Source organism: Helianthus annuus, chromosome 10 (assembly GCF_002127325.2).
Source record: "Helianthus annuus cultivar XRQ/B chromosome 10, HanXRQr2.0-SUNRISE, whole genome shotgun sequence".
Lineage (NCBI taxonomy): Eukaryota > Viridiplantae > Streptophyta > Magnoliopsida > Asterales > Asteraceae > Helianthus > Helianthus annuus.
The window spans coordinates 86,464,216-86,482,940 of record NC_035442.2 but is presented as its reverse complement, the minus strand read 5'-3'; the positions used below and the strand labels follow the sequence as shown (position 1 = coordinate 86,482,940).

The following is an 18,725-nucleotide window of genomic DNA, read 5'->3' as shown; positions in this document are numbered from 1 at the left end:
AAAACATAGGGGATCAAAGTTGAAAGTAAAAAAGGTTGTGAGGTTAAATGGAAAAACTAAAAACTTTTGGGTTAAAACTAAAATATCAAGTAGTTTTGGGTTTTAAGTGAAAAATCAATTTTTTTTTTGTTGAAACCCCCCCCCCCCAAAAGATGGGGTACAACATCCCAATACCTCAACTTGTTGTAAATTTGTATTATGTAAATATATGTGTTATACTTTGTAAGAGCATTTATATTGAATTCTTTTTCCTTATTCATATAATTACACTAAAATCACTTTTCCTCTCTACTTTTAAATTAAAAATGTTTTTATACCTTTTTTATTACATTTTCTTTTTTCTTCACTCACACCACTTTCAAAAATATTAAAATATTTATAAAGTGTAAACAGTGTTCCCATATATTTATAGATTAACAGTAACATTTTCTATTTCTTCCACTCAAAACCACTTACAACAATTCCTTGTAATATAATCATCCCACACACATAAATATAGGTAATCCATTGTAAATGCTCTAAGGTTGCTCGGTATGGGGATCGGCTTTGGACCATCCCCACTGGCGCCGGTCCTCTTTCTATGTTGCCCCCCCCCCCCCAAGCAGCATCCTCACCGTCCACAGGTGGACGTGTCCGACGGGCCACAACAAGACAAAAAACAGCCATTCCCTCTTACACACACCTATACATACAATATATACATATATATTTTAGGTTCATTCCCCCAATTCTATACCTCCATCCTCTTTGCCCCATCCTCACACCTATTCTACTTGGGGCCTACGTAGCATGTCATCCTTTAAGGGAGGACCATCACCATACCGCATAGCCTAAGATTCTAACTATTGTATATTAAAATAAATAATAATAATAATAATAATAATAATAATAATAATAATAAACTTTGGTGAATTTTGCGCCAAAGGTTGAAAAATGGTTATATTTTAGATTTAAAAATTAAAGCGTTGATAGTGGTCAAATTCACCTCCCAATCAACGAGGTGAAATGTGGAACCAGACGTCTATAAGAAGAACCACTTCATTGTTGCCTTTTATCTCAAAAGTCAAAACAAACCATTCAGTTATCTTCGAATCAAGATCAGGGGGGTTCTAAAATGGCCTTCAACGACAGGGAACAAGCTAAAATCCCTCTTCTCACACCCTACAAGATGGGGAAATTTGAGCTTTCTCACAGGTAATCTGTACATTGATAAGGATTTGCACATAAAAACTGTCGGATAAAATGCCAAACAGAAACAGAGAGCGTGCTTTTGAATTTTAATTTTAATTAGCTGATTTCTTTAACTTTATTCAGAGTTGTGTTGGCACCGTTAACAAGGTGCAGATCCTTTGGCAATGTCCCTCAACCACACGCGATCTTGTATTATACACAACGAACAACCAAAGGCGGCTTTCTTATTGCTGAAGCCACTGGTGTTTCCGATACTGCCCAAGGGTAAGATAATTTTTTTCTTTTCAAACGGAAAACGATACCACAAATAAAAAGTTGTAAGAAGTTGGATACATAAAAAAACACCAAGATAAAGAAACAAAATAAGAGAAACAGAACACCAAAATTTTGGTAAAGAGGGTTTTCATGGCCGGATCGGACCGGCCGGTCCCACTGGTTTGACCGGAGTTCGGCATGGCAGGTGATCCGGTTGGGGGTGATACATTGTGCTTTGAAAAGATTAGCCGGTTAGGGTGAACATCCGGTTTGACCGGAAAACGGCTGGGCTGTTGGATCGGCCTTCTTCAGATTTTGCCCAAAAATCTCATATCGCTAAAGTAAATCTAGAAGAAAGATGGAAGGTTTATCATCAAAATCACACTTAAAATCCGAAAGCAACCTCGTATCCACTTGAAAGCGAAGGCTATACTCAATAACACTTGATAAAATTTAAAAGATTTCCATCAGAAACCATAGTAATGCGCTTGAACTTTAAGATCACAAAGAAAAGAGTAAATTGCCATTTTAGTCCTTGAGATTTGATCTAAGGGTATTTTTGGCTAAGTTTTTCCAATCAACTTATTGGCTTATTGACTTATCAAAAAGTCAATAAGCAGTTTTTAATGTTTGGCAAATGGAAAAGTGCTTTTTAAAATGACTTTTTGATACGAAGGAAAAGGAGTTTTTGAAAAGTTAAGAGATTGTGACTTCTTGATCAGCTTATAGTTTTTCAAACGACAAATTACCAATATACCCCTTATTTTTTAACATCCCTTATGAAAGAATGCCCCTTTTAGTCATTTTACATCAATAAGCTAAACCAAACACTTTTTAAAAAACAACTTATTGACTTATTGGTTTTTTCCACCCCATAAGCTAATCCAAACACTTTTTTTAAAAACTCCTTTTTCAAAAAGTCCTTTTCCCAAAAGTATTTTTCTCAAAAGTCTTTTTTGACTTAAATAAGCTTAGCCTAAATTGTCATTTTAGTCCAAACAGTTTTTTTTCTCCTTTAGTCCCTAACTTTTTTATTTTTTTGTCATTTTCATCCAACCCTCTAAAAGGGAAAAAAAATTATTTGTACTAAAATAGCAATTTTGAACAAAACTCAAGGACTAAAATGGCAATTTACTCCAAAGAAAAAGAAGAAAGATCTAGATGAGAGAGTGAGTGTGTTTAGACTTGATAGAATGGAGAAGAGAGATATTGCAACATTCATACAATCATACCTATTTTTACATTAATATTAACTAGTTGGTTTTCCCCCTTGCTATGCGGCGATAACTCAGTTAGTATCAGTTTTGTTGAGTTCGTTTCGATACCGATACTCGCTATAGTAACTGAAAGAGAATACTAAAGAAATAAAGTCGCGATATCGTCGCATCTTATACATCAATCAAAAACCTTAAAAACGAATACCGGTTTTTTGATATTGTTGATATCACCATATCAGTACCGATTTTATTTGGTCGAAATCGATTAGATTCGTTTCGTTACATATCGAGACTCGTATAGTTTACAATGTTATTTGGTCGAAATTGATTAGATTCGTCACATATCGAGACACGTATAGTTTACAATAAAAAATACATTTTTAATACTGTTTTCAGCACTCATATAAATACGATAAAAAAATACGTTGTTTTGAATAAAAATATGTGAATACTATACATCGTCGGTTCCAGTTCTATTTGATATGATGGCGGCACGATATTCATTTTAATGAATATTTATATCACAATGTTTAAAAAGTATAGTTACAGAGTTAGATTAAAAAAAACCAATATGAGCAAGTTACTGAAAAATAAACTAAATGATAAATAATCTTTTATTAAAAAACTTATAAAGAATGTTTAAAAAATTGAAAATACTGTTCATCACGAATTCAAATTAATATGTACAATTCCAGTTCTATTTGGTATGATAGCGGCACAATATCCATTTTAATGAAAATTTATATCACAATGTTTAAAAAGTATAGTTACAGAATTAGATTAAAAAAACCAACATGAGCAAGTTACTAAAAAATAAACTAAATGATAAATAATCTTTTATTAAAAAACTTATAAAGAATGTTTAAAAAATTGAAAACAGTGTTCATCACGAATTCAAATTAATAGGTAAAAATAGGTAAAAATAGGTAAAAATGTATAATAATAATATGTTCATCACGAATTCAAATTAATAGGTAAAAATAGGTAAAAATGTATAATAATAATATGTATAATATTTACTTTTCGTGTTTGATGTTTCCAAGAATAAACAGCCGTATCCAATGAATTTCATAATTTAGTAACTAATAATTTTACATAATTTTTTATATATTTATCCGTTTACATCAATGGTAAAATATTTTCCAAATCTAATTAATTTATAGTTTATTCTCGTAAAATCTTTATTTTTAATTATAAATAATTTATAATGTTATCCGGTTCGACCAGTTGAACCGGTTCGACCAGTAAACCAGTAAAGTGTTCGATTCTTTGTCCCATCTGGTTCTGAAAACATTATAGTAAATCATAAATACCAATGCCGCATAGAAAACCCCTAGAGACCATAAATACAGTAAACCATAAGAAACACCTAGTAACATAAATATCACGGGGATAATTATAAATTAATGAATGTCCGTTAGATATTTATCACGGTTGATATATGTTTGTATGTATTTAACTTCACAATAATGTAAATATTGGATTGTTTGTGGTTGTACTTGTTAAGGTATCGAGCGACTCCAGGTATATGGACCAAAGAACAAGTAGAGGCTTGGAAACCTATTGTGGATGCTGTTCATGCGAAAGGAGGAATATTTTTCTGTCAAATTTGGCATGTGGGGAGGGCGTCAAATACTGGTATACCCTTTGTTCATGTGTCAATTTTTATTTATGGCTCTAGAGCACATTCGACACAGACCATCGGAGGAGACGTCCTTTGGGGTGTTCGTTTGTATTCATTCATATTTATGGATGATAGAGGCCTCTCACAACCTCAACTTCTAATTTTATTTTTAAGTTTAAAAATATGTAGCATGAAAGAAAGTAGGTGCTTTGAGTGGTTAAATAAAAATTTGATTTGGCGCGTTTATAATGTTGTTAGCATTGAATTGAATTCGCAAGCCCCATGAAATTGACATCAAACAAATCCATTTACAGGTCCTAATGGTGTCCCCATTGTCGTCGATTGATCCGTGACCAACAACCACTAATACTGATGAATATGAATGCCAAATAATATAATTAAATCTACAAATCAAACAATACATTGTGGAAACCCCATAGTTCGTTCAAAATGGTTGCCCAAAATCGATCAAACCCTCGTCCGAAGCAACGTTAACGTTGACGAGGGTTATTGTTTATGAAAAGATAACATACTTGCAAAAAAAAAAAAAAGAAAAAGAAAAATTAATGATTATTTCTAACATGTGTTTTTTGTATCAGGTTATCAGCCAAACGGGCAAGCCCCAATATCTTCTACAGAAAAAGGAATAATGAATTCAGTCGAAGCCAATGGCATTGATGTTCCAAGATTTACACCTCCAAGGAAGCTAACAACACAAGAGATTCCTCTGGTTGTTGATGATTTTAGAGTTGCTGCAAGAAATGCTATTGAAGCTGGTAACAGTTACTTTTTCATAAGTACTTGATTGTTGTATAAATACCCTTTGCTATCTAATCGATCAATTTGTCAACTTATAGGTTTTGATGGAGTTGAGATTCATGGGGCCCATGGCTATCTAATCGAACAGTTTCTGAAAGATGGAGTAAATGACAGAACAGACGAATATGGTGGTTCACTAGAGAACCGTTGCAGATTTGCTCTAGAAGTAGTAGATGCTATCGTGAAAGAGATCGGAGCAGATAAAGTTGGCATACGACTATCACCTTTTATAGAGTTCAATGCGTCGGCTGACTCAAATCCAAATGCTTTAGGTCTTTACATGGCTGAATCCTTGAATAAGTATAAGATTCTTTACTGTCATATGGTGGGGCCAATGATGAAAGAGGTAGGTGTAAAGGTTGAGTCCCCTTATACTCTTGTACCTATGAGGAAAGCATTTAAAGGGACTTTTATTTCGGCGGGCGGGTATGATATGGAAGATGGTAATAATGCTGTGGCAAAAAAAGAAACCGATCTGGTTGCTTATGGTCGTTCATTTTTGGCTAATCCTGATTTGCCAAAAAGATTTCAGCTTAGTGCTCCTCTTAACAACTACAACTGGGAAACATATTACACACCTGATCCGGTTCTTGGGTATACCGATTATCCGTTTTTGGAAACCACGGTTTAAAAGCATTGGTGTCGGTATACATATGAGAAGATCCTGTCAACATGGCAATCTTGGTTCTTGTGAAATTGAGTAGATTAGGGTGTGTAATTGTTAATCATTGTTTATTTGAAATAAATTCTTTTACATGTATTTGGTGATTTCTCATGTCAAACACCATTTACATAGATGAGATAAAGCTTTCTGTCTTTAAAACATCCGAGCATCTTGTAGCGCCCCCCCCCCCCCCCCCCCCCCCTCTAAAATAATGGCGTGGATTATATATAAGGATAAGTGGTGTGGTGATGTTCCTAATTATCATCACCACCCTCTACGTCAGCGCCATATCACTCTACCCATATCCAGGGGCGGAACTAATGAGGAATTAGCCGTAGCATGGGCTACGGCTCAACCCCGTATTCGCAGTGTATTTTTTTCAATTTTATACATTAAGATACCCCTAAACATATACTAGGATACCCCTAAGAGAAAAATATGAAACTTGAAATTATTCGTTAAGCTCAAAACTTGTTAAATAATTAAGCCCAAATAATAAGTTTCATGATAATTAAGCCCAAATTATACTAAAGCCCAAATAAATAAAATAACCATTTATTATATTTTTCTAAGTTGAAGCTTTTCAAGATGAATTTACGCAATCGAATGGGCCCAAAATATTTTAACAATGATGGTTTGTGCGGTCGAAAAAGAAACCTTTGATAAAGTAAAAGACCACGATGTGATGGAACGATCTCAAACTATGAAAAAGAAGAGAACAAATCTATTAGGTATTAAAGTTTTTTTTTATTATTGTATTTATTATCTTTTTTTTATTATTGTATGATTGAACAGTAAAACTTTTTTGGGATACCCCTGAATTAAAGGGCTAGTTCCGCCACTGCCCATATCCACCATCCTCACCCATTACCCTATATGGCGTGATCAATGACCCCCACCATCCTCCACCACCAATCAAATGCCCCCATTTAAGGATCCGACCAAACATATTTTGTGACCATAGTTGTATAGGGAATAACCTTCCGAGGTTATACCTTATGGTCACTTCGTTTAGCTAGTTGTATGATAGGTAGTTTATATGCCTTAGGAAAATGACCAAAATGCCCTTTTTATGCATAATTTGAATTTAAGCATATGTAATTAAGTTTTTGACACCTAAACTGATTATGCAACATTAATAAACATGTTAGGGCATATAATACTTATCATAGGACTAGTTAGACCATCCGAAAGCGCAATTGCGCAAATGACGTGTTAAAGTAGCGTGAACTACCTTAACGGGAACTACCATTACATCTCACCAAGTTACTCTCTGTGTTTTGACCCGTTTGATCCCACCATGCACTTTCCGTTACTTTTGAACTATAAACAACTTACTACCACATTCCTTCCCATTTACTTACACTTCTCAACCATTCCTAACCTTCATACAACAAACTTTATTTATGTACTAAGAAGTGAGGTTTCGGAATTCACTTACCTTATGGGTCCGTGTTCGTATCCGCTTCCTTGCCTCCTTTTGACCCATTAGCCTTTCGTGCTTGAGTCCATCTCGACATGATCCCTATACTTTCATGTCATGGAAATCACACTTTTGTTCGCATACATGATTGTACATATTAACGATCATATCAAATGCATATCTCACATTTAACTTTCATTAGTTAATTCTAACAAACATAAGGCATTTACCCAAAAATCACATCTTTTCAAACTCATACAATTCATCATGTCCTCTCATATAACACATATTGATATACCACGTACCATATGACTTTCTATAATCTTACAATTGTGACAACAAGTCTAGCTATGCTTCTTATGCGTAGTTGACTTTTAGAAGTCAACGGTTTATCATATGAACTTTCAACTTAACTTCATATATCTATGTCATTATATTAGGCTATACTAATGACACTATATACATTTCATACTAATAATGTAATATGCTTACAACCACATGATCACCTAATTATATACACATACACATACTTTCACATGCTAATGCTCTCATTATCTCACATTTGACAACCACATACAAGGTTAGTATATTTAACATAGTCACAACATCATTCTTTACTAGCAAGTTTATATCTTATATACTTAGTGCACATTCATCATTTAAGCATAGAATACAAGTTCTAATGCATAATTCTACCCAATCATACCATCAACTACACCTTCTTACGAAATCCTTCTACAATACATCTTCTCAAGTTTACTTATCATCAATCATGTCATTACCACATCCTACTAATATTTATTCATTATTTAGCATATAATTTCACATTCTAACCTACACTAGGCATTTCATCAAACACTTGGTGTGCGTGCACCATTTAATGCACAATGTACAACTAATTCATGCATAATCTTCTAAGTTTTTACTTTCAATCATCAACACAACAAAACAACAAACTAACTTCATACCATATTCAACCTAACTTGTTAGAGATCATCATATTCAACATAATTAATCGAATTTGCACATGATTTGGACATGGGTGATTCACCCATGTTTCTACCTTCACCATCAGTGGTGGGTTTCAACTTCAATTATCAAATTACTTAAAATCATTCATAATTCAAGTCCTCTTTTATGATTCTAACACATCTTCATACTCAATTTCATACAATTCATAGATTGATCATAAACCCACTTCATACAAAATCTCCAAATCAAAAATTACAACTTACCACATGTTTTTTAAAGCTAGATGGTGAGAAATCTTCATTCATGCAACGTTTTCCATTCGATTCGGACCTTGATTTGGGGTTGAATTGCTTCTTTATTCAAGAAAGGGTTTTCTCCTTTCTTTATCTCCATGTACAACACATCCACTGTAGGATCGTTTGCTGACCTCACGAGTCGTTCAGAGAAGCTCACGTCCAGATTAAGAGGCGGAAACTAATAATCTGGTGCAATTGAAGCCGTATTCACTCTAATATTGCTGTTGTATTGATTTCAAGCACAATTACAAGTTCTGACAGCACGTCGGCAGCACTTCGTGGCTTGCCGGAAGAATACACCGTTACTATGTGTGTTGGATCGCTCCACCTATATATAGATGTGCTGGGCCGCTTATATAACATGACATATAAGCGATCCCACATCAAGTCCACATAAGCGGTCCATGCATGTTACCCTATAAGCGATCCAAACAGTTTCTATGACACATATGCGACCCTAGAACAAGACTAATAAGCGATCCATATACAAATACACTATTCTAGAATTCTGTGCCATTTCCCATCTTCTCAATCTTCATGACTTGATGAAAGACGTAGTCAGCAAACGTAGTGCACTAACAAACTCCCCCTCGGATGTTGACGGAGTCTTCATCAATGTCTTCATTCCAGTCTGCAATCTACAAGCTTCATCAGTCGACAATCTGCCTCTGAAATATTTGTCATTTCAAGCATCCTCGTTCTCTATCTTCATCATCAACAAACTCTTCTCTCTTGAATGTTGACTCGGTGTCTTCAGACTCCCCCTCTCACATAGCTGGGATCGTAGTCTGGAAGTCAATCTTTCACTAGTTCTGAGATCTTTAACAGGCTCCCATCAGGTTCTAGATCGAAATCTGACTCCATTCTCTCTCAGGATCAATACCTGGCTCAAGTCCTGCACAATCTTTACTCAAATATAAGTTTCTACAAAGATTAAACTTTTCAACAATTTAAAAACTATGTTGAACCAACAATCATGATTTTGCATTCAAGAATATTACTGGTTCTTATCAAAACAATTCCACCATCTACACACAAACACTTCCCAAACCAGTTCTTCAAGTTTAGCACTTTGAATTTTGAAAATCAGCATCTCAACACCAGTTGTCGAAAATATTTTTGATTTTTCAAAAATTTATGCTAAAACACACTGAAAATCTTTTTGGATTTTTGAGTGAAAATAAATGCAAAAATGAAATATTTACAGACAATATTTTTGTGAGTTTGTGCAAGAGGATCATATCAGTTCTGAAGCATATCACAAACACCGTTAAGCTTGATTACATATTAAGTTCTAAACAATTTACCTAGATTGTCAGTATGTTTGTCCACTTAAATTTTCAACATAAATTTCAATCGATTCGAGATACGATATTAATGTTTTAAAGACTTAAACTTAATTGTGTATCACTCCACTTGAATATACTCCCGCATCCAGATCCCAAATATTCAGTCTTACAGGTGAGTATACCACAGATGATATCTGTAAAGGGGTAATGTGCGAGGGCCGTGAGAGCTCAGGTCGATACTTCCGTATACGCAGAGAGATGACGGCTTCGACTTTTGGTGGGTCCCCTTTAGAGGATCTTTTGTTACAACAGCAAAGATTACCAATTTTATTGTTTAATCAGTTTGCTGAGGGCGGCGCTTATGTTTCAAAGCTTTTTGCAGAAAGTATTATTCGGGGACTAGGTCAGTATTTCCATACAGCAGAAGTCCCGGAATAATACCCCAGATATCACTGAGCATAAAGACCTAGTATCTCAGAATACGGGACCTTTCAAACAAGATTTCGGGGGTTACCCATATATCCAAGAATAGTTACCCACGAATCAAGCAAGTTTGATTTAGGTTTATATCTCGTTTCAATTTACTAAATGTGCGAAAATCTACTGACACATCCACATTAAGATTGTTTATCACATTTAAACTTTACATTTCTTTAGCGTGCTGTGATAGTCCACTGATGTATGTACTATCATTTCCTCTTTTACGCAACAAAACTCATTTTTCAATTTTATCATGTTTTTGGCTTTTTCAAATTTTCTGATGTTTTTGGATTTTCTAAAAATACTTACTCCCCCTAAAATTCAAACACATCTAAAAAAAATTGAAAACAAACTGTACAGAACATGACAACCGATATCGAAACACCTCAATTCTCCATCCGTTTGGCTTAAACAATCAGAACTCCCCCTCACAACAAACTATTTTCCCATAATGATTTCAAAACACTCAAGTTTGTTTTAATCAGAATGGTTTTTTCCGGAAAATAAGTTTAGTTGTTTTTATCTTTTGCAAATTGGGGTTCAAATCATCACTTTGTTTTACCAAATTCTTGAATGATAATTAAATCAAGTCCAATTTAATGACCTTGATTTAACCACTTGTAAGATCTACACCAATCACTATCATACAACCACTTGTAGATTTAGCAATTTAAGCTCTTCAAACCTGTTTTTCAACCAATTACCATCTTTTGGTTGAATTCTCAAGGTGCCGATTTCTACTCCTCGCTTACCAACCTGGGAGTTCCGGCAAGTCCTGCAACTTCACAAACAAATTTAGAAAGATGCCGATTCATGATCCACAATACCATCTTGGGATCTCCGGCAAGTCAGGTTTTCATTCTTGAAAAAATATATCCACCCAAGCCTGACCTTCCTTGGGTGTAACCTCATCGTTTTCATTGTTTCTTTCAACCGACCTGTAAACCCATCCTTTGGAAGCATAAAAATCCTGAATGCTTTGGGCCTTACCACTGACCATTTTTCCAAAGATGTGTTTTACATTTCCGTTGAAAGTTTTTCCAACATCAATTTTCTTCTTGTCAGAATAAAACTGATTTGAAATGTCAACTTTTCCGATTTTAGATTTGTAATTTTTAGCACTTAGTGGCAGAAAATTCACATCGTCCACTTTTGAGACTTTCTTTTCAATCTTTTTCTCAACACATGGCTCCTCTGATTTTATGGAATCAGATTCATCACCAGACTTGTTACCTGAACCTTTTACAACCCATTTCTGATTTGTAGCATTGTCTATTCTTTTGGAAGCACTCTTTGAACATTCTCCTTTCTCAAAAGTCGAATTCTCAAAGCCTGTGAACTTCCGGGTTGACAGTTCAGTCTTCTCAACAACTTTTTCTTTCATTTTTCTTGAGACTTCTTGTTTTGGTCGAAATGTCTTTGGACAATCTTTCGCAACATGACCCACAACTTTACACTGAAAACAAGATCTCTTTTCAACCTTTTTCGGGTCTTCTTTCTTCATGCCCTCTTGCTTCTTAGCAAGGAATTCTTGATTTGTCTGATTTCTGAATGATTTTTCTTTTTCAGCTTCTGTAGTTTTTCCTGCAATAAACATTGTTTTTGGTTTATAAACTTTTTCATTTTTATAGTTTTTCTGTGGAGCAAAACCATGACCTTTCTTTTTGTAATTACGATCATGGTTTGGTTTCTTTTGGAAACTATAACCACAATTGTAACCCATTTTCTTGTTAATTCTCTGTTGATCTCTTGAAGTGTATTGTTTAGGTTTTCCATCAAGATTAAAATCTTTTATTTCAGAAATATTAATTTCTGTGATTTTGAAAACCTTTTGAATCATTTCAATTCTGACACTTCTTATTGGAAAACTTTCATCTGAATATAATTTGTCAGAACCTTTCAAAGTATATGCCACTTTGACTGATTCATCATTCAAATTAGATTTCGAAAGTAAAAACTCATTATCATAAACCCGTTTGTCCTTTTTGACTGTTGGCTTTGACGCACTGGACTCAGATTTTGACTCGGGTTTTGACTTCGGTTTTGATTCTTCATTATCATCTGTGTCTAACACCTGATCGACCATACTTTTTATCAACTTTGACTCATGATCAGTGTCTGATGACGTATATGTGACATCAATACTTTCTGGTAAGTTATCCCACGACCCAGACTCCCATTGCAAATTGATTGCTTGATTGACTCTTTCTGAATTTGGATTTCGAGGTGAATATCCATTTTCGACTGGGGGCGGACATCTGTTGTAAGATACACTTGGTTTCTTACCAGAAGTCTTCAATTTTTCTTCATCTTTTGTCACGGATTTTTCTTCTTCAAATATCTTCACTTCTTCAAAAGTCTTCAAATCTTTCACAACTGGATAAATCCTGTCAACAACAAAAGTAGAACATGAGTAACTGTCTAGTAATTTCTTAACTTTCTCAGTTTCTATCTTTTGTGTTGCCAACTCAAGCTCGAGATCTGCACATTTCTTTATGTTATAGTTCGCCGTGTCAAGCTGTCTTAAGTAAGCTATTTTCAAAGTATTCATCGCTTCAGCTTGTTCACCATCAGAATCTGTATACTTGTTGATTTCTCTGTTCATTGTGTCATACGATTCTTTCAAGTTGTGAATGTTGTGCAACAGCTCATTGTTCTGCTTGATCAGCGAATCACAGTTTATACACTTTTCTTGGACCATGATCGGTTCAGCATCCACTTTAACCTCAAATTCAGGAACTTCTTTGACTATCTTGCTTGAATTTAAAAAACGAGCTCTTCTTAATTTCTCCGCTTTTGCTTCTTCCTTCAATCTCTCTTCCTCTTCAGCTTCTTCCTCGAGCTTTCTTCGTCTCTCTTCAGCAGCTTCCATGACTTTTCTGCATCTTTCTGCACATTTCAAATCATAAGCATTAGCAAAGAAAGCATGAGAAGTATTTTTGGCCATAAAATCTTGATCTGTACAGAAATCATTCCAAGTAAATCCTTCAGCCAACTTCTCGTCATTTTGTTCAGCTACACACACTTTGCTTTCTTTTGGAAGATATTTTCCCAGGTAAAATTATCATATTTTCCCTGACTAACAACACAAGCCTTTTTATCAACCACATCTCTTCCATGAGCTGTTTGTGCTTGATGCTGCTGTGCTGGTTGAGTGATTTGATGATAGATAGCCTTCTTGTGATAATCATTGTTTCCGAAAGGATTCTGGGCACCGGTAGCTTCACGGTTTTTGCATTCCCTCTTGAAATGCCCCTTCTCCCTGCAACGAAAACATGTAACTTTAGATTTGTCAAAACCTAAAGCTGAAACATTTGCATCACGAAAATCATCACGGCCGGTAATTTGTTTGAACTTTTCAGCACGTCTCATCACACTCGCCATACACCATTTTATATCCATCAATTCCATTTCTTCAGCATCAATTTGATCGTAATCCTCTTTTGTGAGCATTGGATTTCCGATCTTTCCTGCAACAAAACAACTATAAGACTCTAAAATCATCCCTAACAAAGACATTTGATTTTTTGCAATATCTTCAGTGTAGTCTTGATCATTCTCAAGGCTTAACACAATGTTACACTGAAGTTTTCTACCATTTTTTGTTACAGAGATGTTAGGATCAAAAGATGAAAATCTTGTGCTGCTGCTTGATCCCTGAGATGTCTTCTTTTCAGTAGAATCTTTAACACTGTAAGCAGTTTCGATCTTAGGAGAGAACTTTGTTGAATCAGTAACACCATGCTTGTAGTATAAACTGATATCCTGTTCTCCATCGTAGTTCTTCATCCTAGCGATCTTTCTCTGCTCCATTTCTTGAGCTTCTAAATGCTTGATAAAATCTCCCAAGGTCATAGCTCTGAAATCTTTTCTATTAGATTTTAGCATCATCAGAAAAGTTCCCCATGTTTCGTGTGGAAGAGCATCTGCAAGTTTTTCAACTAATTCATCAATGCTTTCCTTAACACCTAACTTTGTCATATTTCTCACCAAATTACAGTATCGATCAATAATTTGTTTGGTGGTTTCATTTTTCAATCCCCGAAACAAATCAAATTCCTTTTTCATGAGAGACATTTTGTTTCTTAACATTTCATCACTTCCTGTAAACTTTGCTTCCAACTCTGTCCAAATCGAATATGCAGTTCCATCATGTTGAAGCAAAATCAGAATATCTTCTTTTATTGCCTGCTGAAGTAGACTGACCATCAATTTCTCATCTCGATACTTCTTCTTTTGTGTAGTATCCATCTCTCTAAGTGTTAGCGGAGCAGCATTCTCAACATTGTCTTTTGTGGGTTTAGTATATGGTACTTCAGTGTGTTCCCACGCGTCAAGATGATACGCTTCAACCCAATTTCCGAATCGTTCCGACCACACGTTGTAATCATCAATATCCATGAGTTTCGGTGGTTTTTGAGACGTTCCGGTTTCATTTTCAATCAAAGCACTTTGGGTAATTGAAGTCGGGGTGGCAAAAGCGTTATAAAGTTCCGTATCCATCTTTCAAATGGTTCAATCGTTCACAAAGATTCCGAATTTTATACAACTTGTTCAAAAGAATGAACCAATGAAATGACTAATCAGCTGACAAATGAGCGATTCAACTAGTTTCCAAATCAGCGGTCCAATTAGCTGTTCGTTTTGGCGGACCACAAGATGTTTGTTCGAGCGATTCACAAAGGTTAATTTGAGCGGTTCAACAGCAGTCACAAAAGCAGTCCAAGCTGAAATTTTCAAGCGATCCACACAAATTGGACTAATAAGCGGCCCAGAAATTGTCAAATGAGCGATCCAAGAAGACAGTTTCGAGCGATCCAGAATCTTACGTCACTTTTTGAGCGATCCTGAATGAACAAATAACCTAAAATCTTGGTTTCTACTTCGATTTTAGTTGTGAAAACTTCCAGGATTTGTTAATTCATGTTTCCGAGTGCACTGTGTGATTTTGAGCTTGTTTTACCGTGAAAAATTTTGAAAAAGTGAAGAAAGTGTAGAAAATCAGAAGAATAGCAGCTACAATGGCAAGAACTCCTCCTCCTGAGCTCTGATACCACTTGTAGGATCGTTTGCTGACCTCACGAGTCGTTCAGAGAAGCTCACGTCCAGATTAAGAGGCGGAAACTAATAATCTGGTGCAATTGAAGCCGTATTCACTCTAATATTGCTGTTGTATTGATTTCAAGCACAATTACAAGTTCTGGCAGCACTTCGTGGCTTGCCGGAAGAATACACCGTTACTATGTGTGTTGGATCGCTCCACCTATATATAGATGTGCTGGGCCGCTTATATGACATGACATATAAGCGATCCCACATCAAGTCCACATAAGCGGTCCATGCATGTTACCCTATAAGCGATCCAAACAGTTTCTATGACACATATGCGACCCTAGAACAAGACTAATAAGCGATCCATATACAAATACACTATTCTAGAATTCTGTGCCATTTCCCATCTTCTCAATCTTCATGACTTGATGAAAGACGTAGTCAGCAGACGTAGGTGCACTAACATCCACACACACTACACACACTTAGGCTAATTTATTAAACTTCAACCCCATTTACCAAGTTTAGTCCCTCTTGTTTATTACTAAACATAATTGACACAACTTTCCTTTTTTACTAGATTTACCATTCATTTAACTAGGTGAAATAGCCTAGTTATTTTATTTCATACTATAAAATATGAACACATACTAGCGGATTAAACAATTCGAGTTTTGGGGTGTTACACCGATGCCTCCCTACACAACACCTTTTGGCATCATGCCCTTGATACTGCCACCTACCTTTTTTTAATCTTACCTCTTACACACAAAAATAACAAAACACCAACCGAAATACTATACCAACAAACCCCCTCATATGACCACTTAAAGGTTTTTGGTTGTCTATTGTTACCCACTCACCCCATCCACCTCCATCCACAAACTAGACAACGATCTCGGTCATGTGTGTTCCTCGGATACCCTGATCCTATCGAGGCTATAAATGTTTCGATCTTCTAAACAAAACAAATCCACATATCACGTCACATGGTCTTCGACAATACCACCTTTCCATTTGCCAACGCGATCACCCCACCGCCTTCATATGATTCTCTTTGGAGGCATAGTTCCCACACCACATATGGTCCCATATCACGAACCCACAAACCCAATCGCCTACCGTCCCATTTCTACCCTCACCCATAGCCTACACAACCCCAGCCCAAACCCCACTATCCAACATTCCTTCAGCGGCCCACTCGCCACCCTCACACACCCACTCCCCAAACAGTGCTCAAGCAGCCCAGTTCCCCCCGGCCTAAACAACCACGCTGTTCGAGCCCTCTTCAGCCCAATCCAAATCCCACCGACCCAATCAACCACCCCATCTGCAGACCCACGACCCAACTGCCCACTACCTCCACCTTACACCCTAACCCAACTGCCTCCACAGACCTGATACCCCCACCCTACCACCGCACATTTCTACACCACCCTAACATCCGCACCCAACCAAAACCATGTGCACCCACGCCATGGATGGTATCTATAAAACAAAACGACACCTAAATCTCCATACATCCACAATTATTCTCGTACCCCAAAACCCACCTGAAGCCTTGTCCATACCGGAATGGCACGATGCCACGACCAACAAATTTCATGCTTTTATTAAAAATGAGACTTGGGAATTGGTTCCTCGTCAACCAAACATGCATATAATTCGAAGTATGTGGTTGTTTAAACATAAATTTAAATTTGAAAGTAGTTTAAAAAGGTATAAATCTAGCTTGGTATGTGATCGTCGTCTTCAGTAACTTGGTATTGATTGTGGAGAAACCTTCAGTCCGGTTGTTAAACAGGCAACCATTCATACTGTTTTGTCTATTACTCTCTCCCAATCATGGACAGTGCATCAACTAGATGTAACCTGCGCCTTTCTACATAGTACTCGTTATGAGATAGTTTATATGTATCGACCAATGGGGGTTTCGACACAACGGTTTTTCAGATCATGTATGTCATTTGAAGAAATCTCTATACGGTTTGAAACAGGCTCCTAGCACCTGGTACCAACAATTCACCGACTACGTTCTCACTTTGGGTTTCAACCAAAGTAAATGTTACGCGTCTTTATTTACTTATCATCATGGCAGTGATGTCACATATCTTCTCCTCTACGTCGATGACATCTTACTTGTCACTTCTACGGAAAAGCTTCAACACCACTTCATGGAACATCTTGCAAGTGAGTTCGCCATGAAAGATCTCGGGCCACTCAGTTTCTTTCCCGGTATCCTTGTCTATCGCACAGGTGACACCATGTTTTTTCTCACAACAGGCGTATGCTCAAGCCATCATTCAACATGCTCACATGCAATCATGCAATCCGGTAACCACTCCGGTCAACACACATAGCTTAGTGCCACGTCAGGTAATGATTTTGATGACCCAACTCTATATCGCAGCTTAGTGGGTGCCTTGCAATACTTGACTTTTACCCATCCAGACATATGCAATGCGGTTCAAAAAGTTTGCATGTACATCCATGCCCAAAAAAACAGACCATTGCAATGCTTTAAAGAGCATCGTTAGATACATCAAAGGGAAGATTACACTTGGTCTTACACTCGGTTGTTCACGAACCCGACCCTTCTTGCCTATTCAAATGCCGACTGGGCCGGTTGCCCTAACACACTTCGTTCCACTAGTGGTTACTATGTTTATTATGAGGATAATCTCATATCTTGGTCATCCAAGAGGCAGAACACAATCTCCCGGTCTAGTTCTGAAGCAGAATACCGAGGCGTTGCAAACGTCGTTTCAGAAATATGTTGGTTACGTAACTTACTTCTTGAACTACATCGTCCATTGACTCGTGCAACTTTAGTTTATTGTGACAATGTTAGTGCCATATACGTAACTGGTAATCTAGTACAACATCAACGCATGAAGCACAATGAGCTTTACATTCACTTCACTAAAGGCTTGACTCGCATCCTGTTTGAAGATTTTCGCTCCAGTCTCAGCCTCCGATCCCCTCCCGCTTCGACTGTGGCGGTGTAATAGAATACATATATTATCGTGTATATTTCATAATTATCTTATTTCCATACTTTGAGGCATGTTATTTGTAATCTCCAAAAAAGCAGGGAATGTATATATGGTATAGAATGAACATAGGAGGATCACAGATCCATTTGATAACATTATCTCTATCAGCCATGGAAACACAACTCGAATAGTCTCATCCTTTCCTTGTGCTGACGTCCCAAACAACGTGCCTCACGGGTTCATAGGTCTAAGTCATATCAAAAAAAGTTTGACACTTAGGGTACAAAATATCATGGTGACCCTTAAGCATAGTGTGCCATCAAAACAACACATTACACTCATCGCCTTAATGGCATGTAAGGTGCTTCTTTAGAGTTTCTCACCTTTCTAATTTATTGTGAAGTTAATAATCAAGGAAACTTGTTACTTCTAATCCATAATATGTCA

At 36.4% G+C, this 18,725-nt stretch overlaps 1 protein-coding gene across 1 annotated transcript; it reads left to right on the top strand.

The window, feature by feature from the left end:
• Positions 1-998: 998 nt before the first annotated feature.
• Positions 999-5,931, top strand: LOC110885159 (putative 12-oxophytodienoate reductase 11). The gene is made up of 5 exons (XM_022132850.2): positions 999-1,194; positions 1,315-1,455; positions 4,171-4,301; positions 4,887-5,063; positions 5,145-5,931. The coding sequence occupies exons 1-5, from the start codon at positions 1,115-1,117 to the stop codon at positions 5,735-5,737; spliced, it is 1,122 nt and encodes a 373-aa protein (XP_021988542.1). The 5' UTR covers positions 999-1,114; the 3' UTR covers positions 5,738-5,931.
• Positions 5,932-18,725: the final 12,794 nt, after the last annotated feature.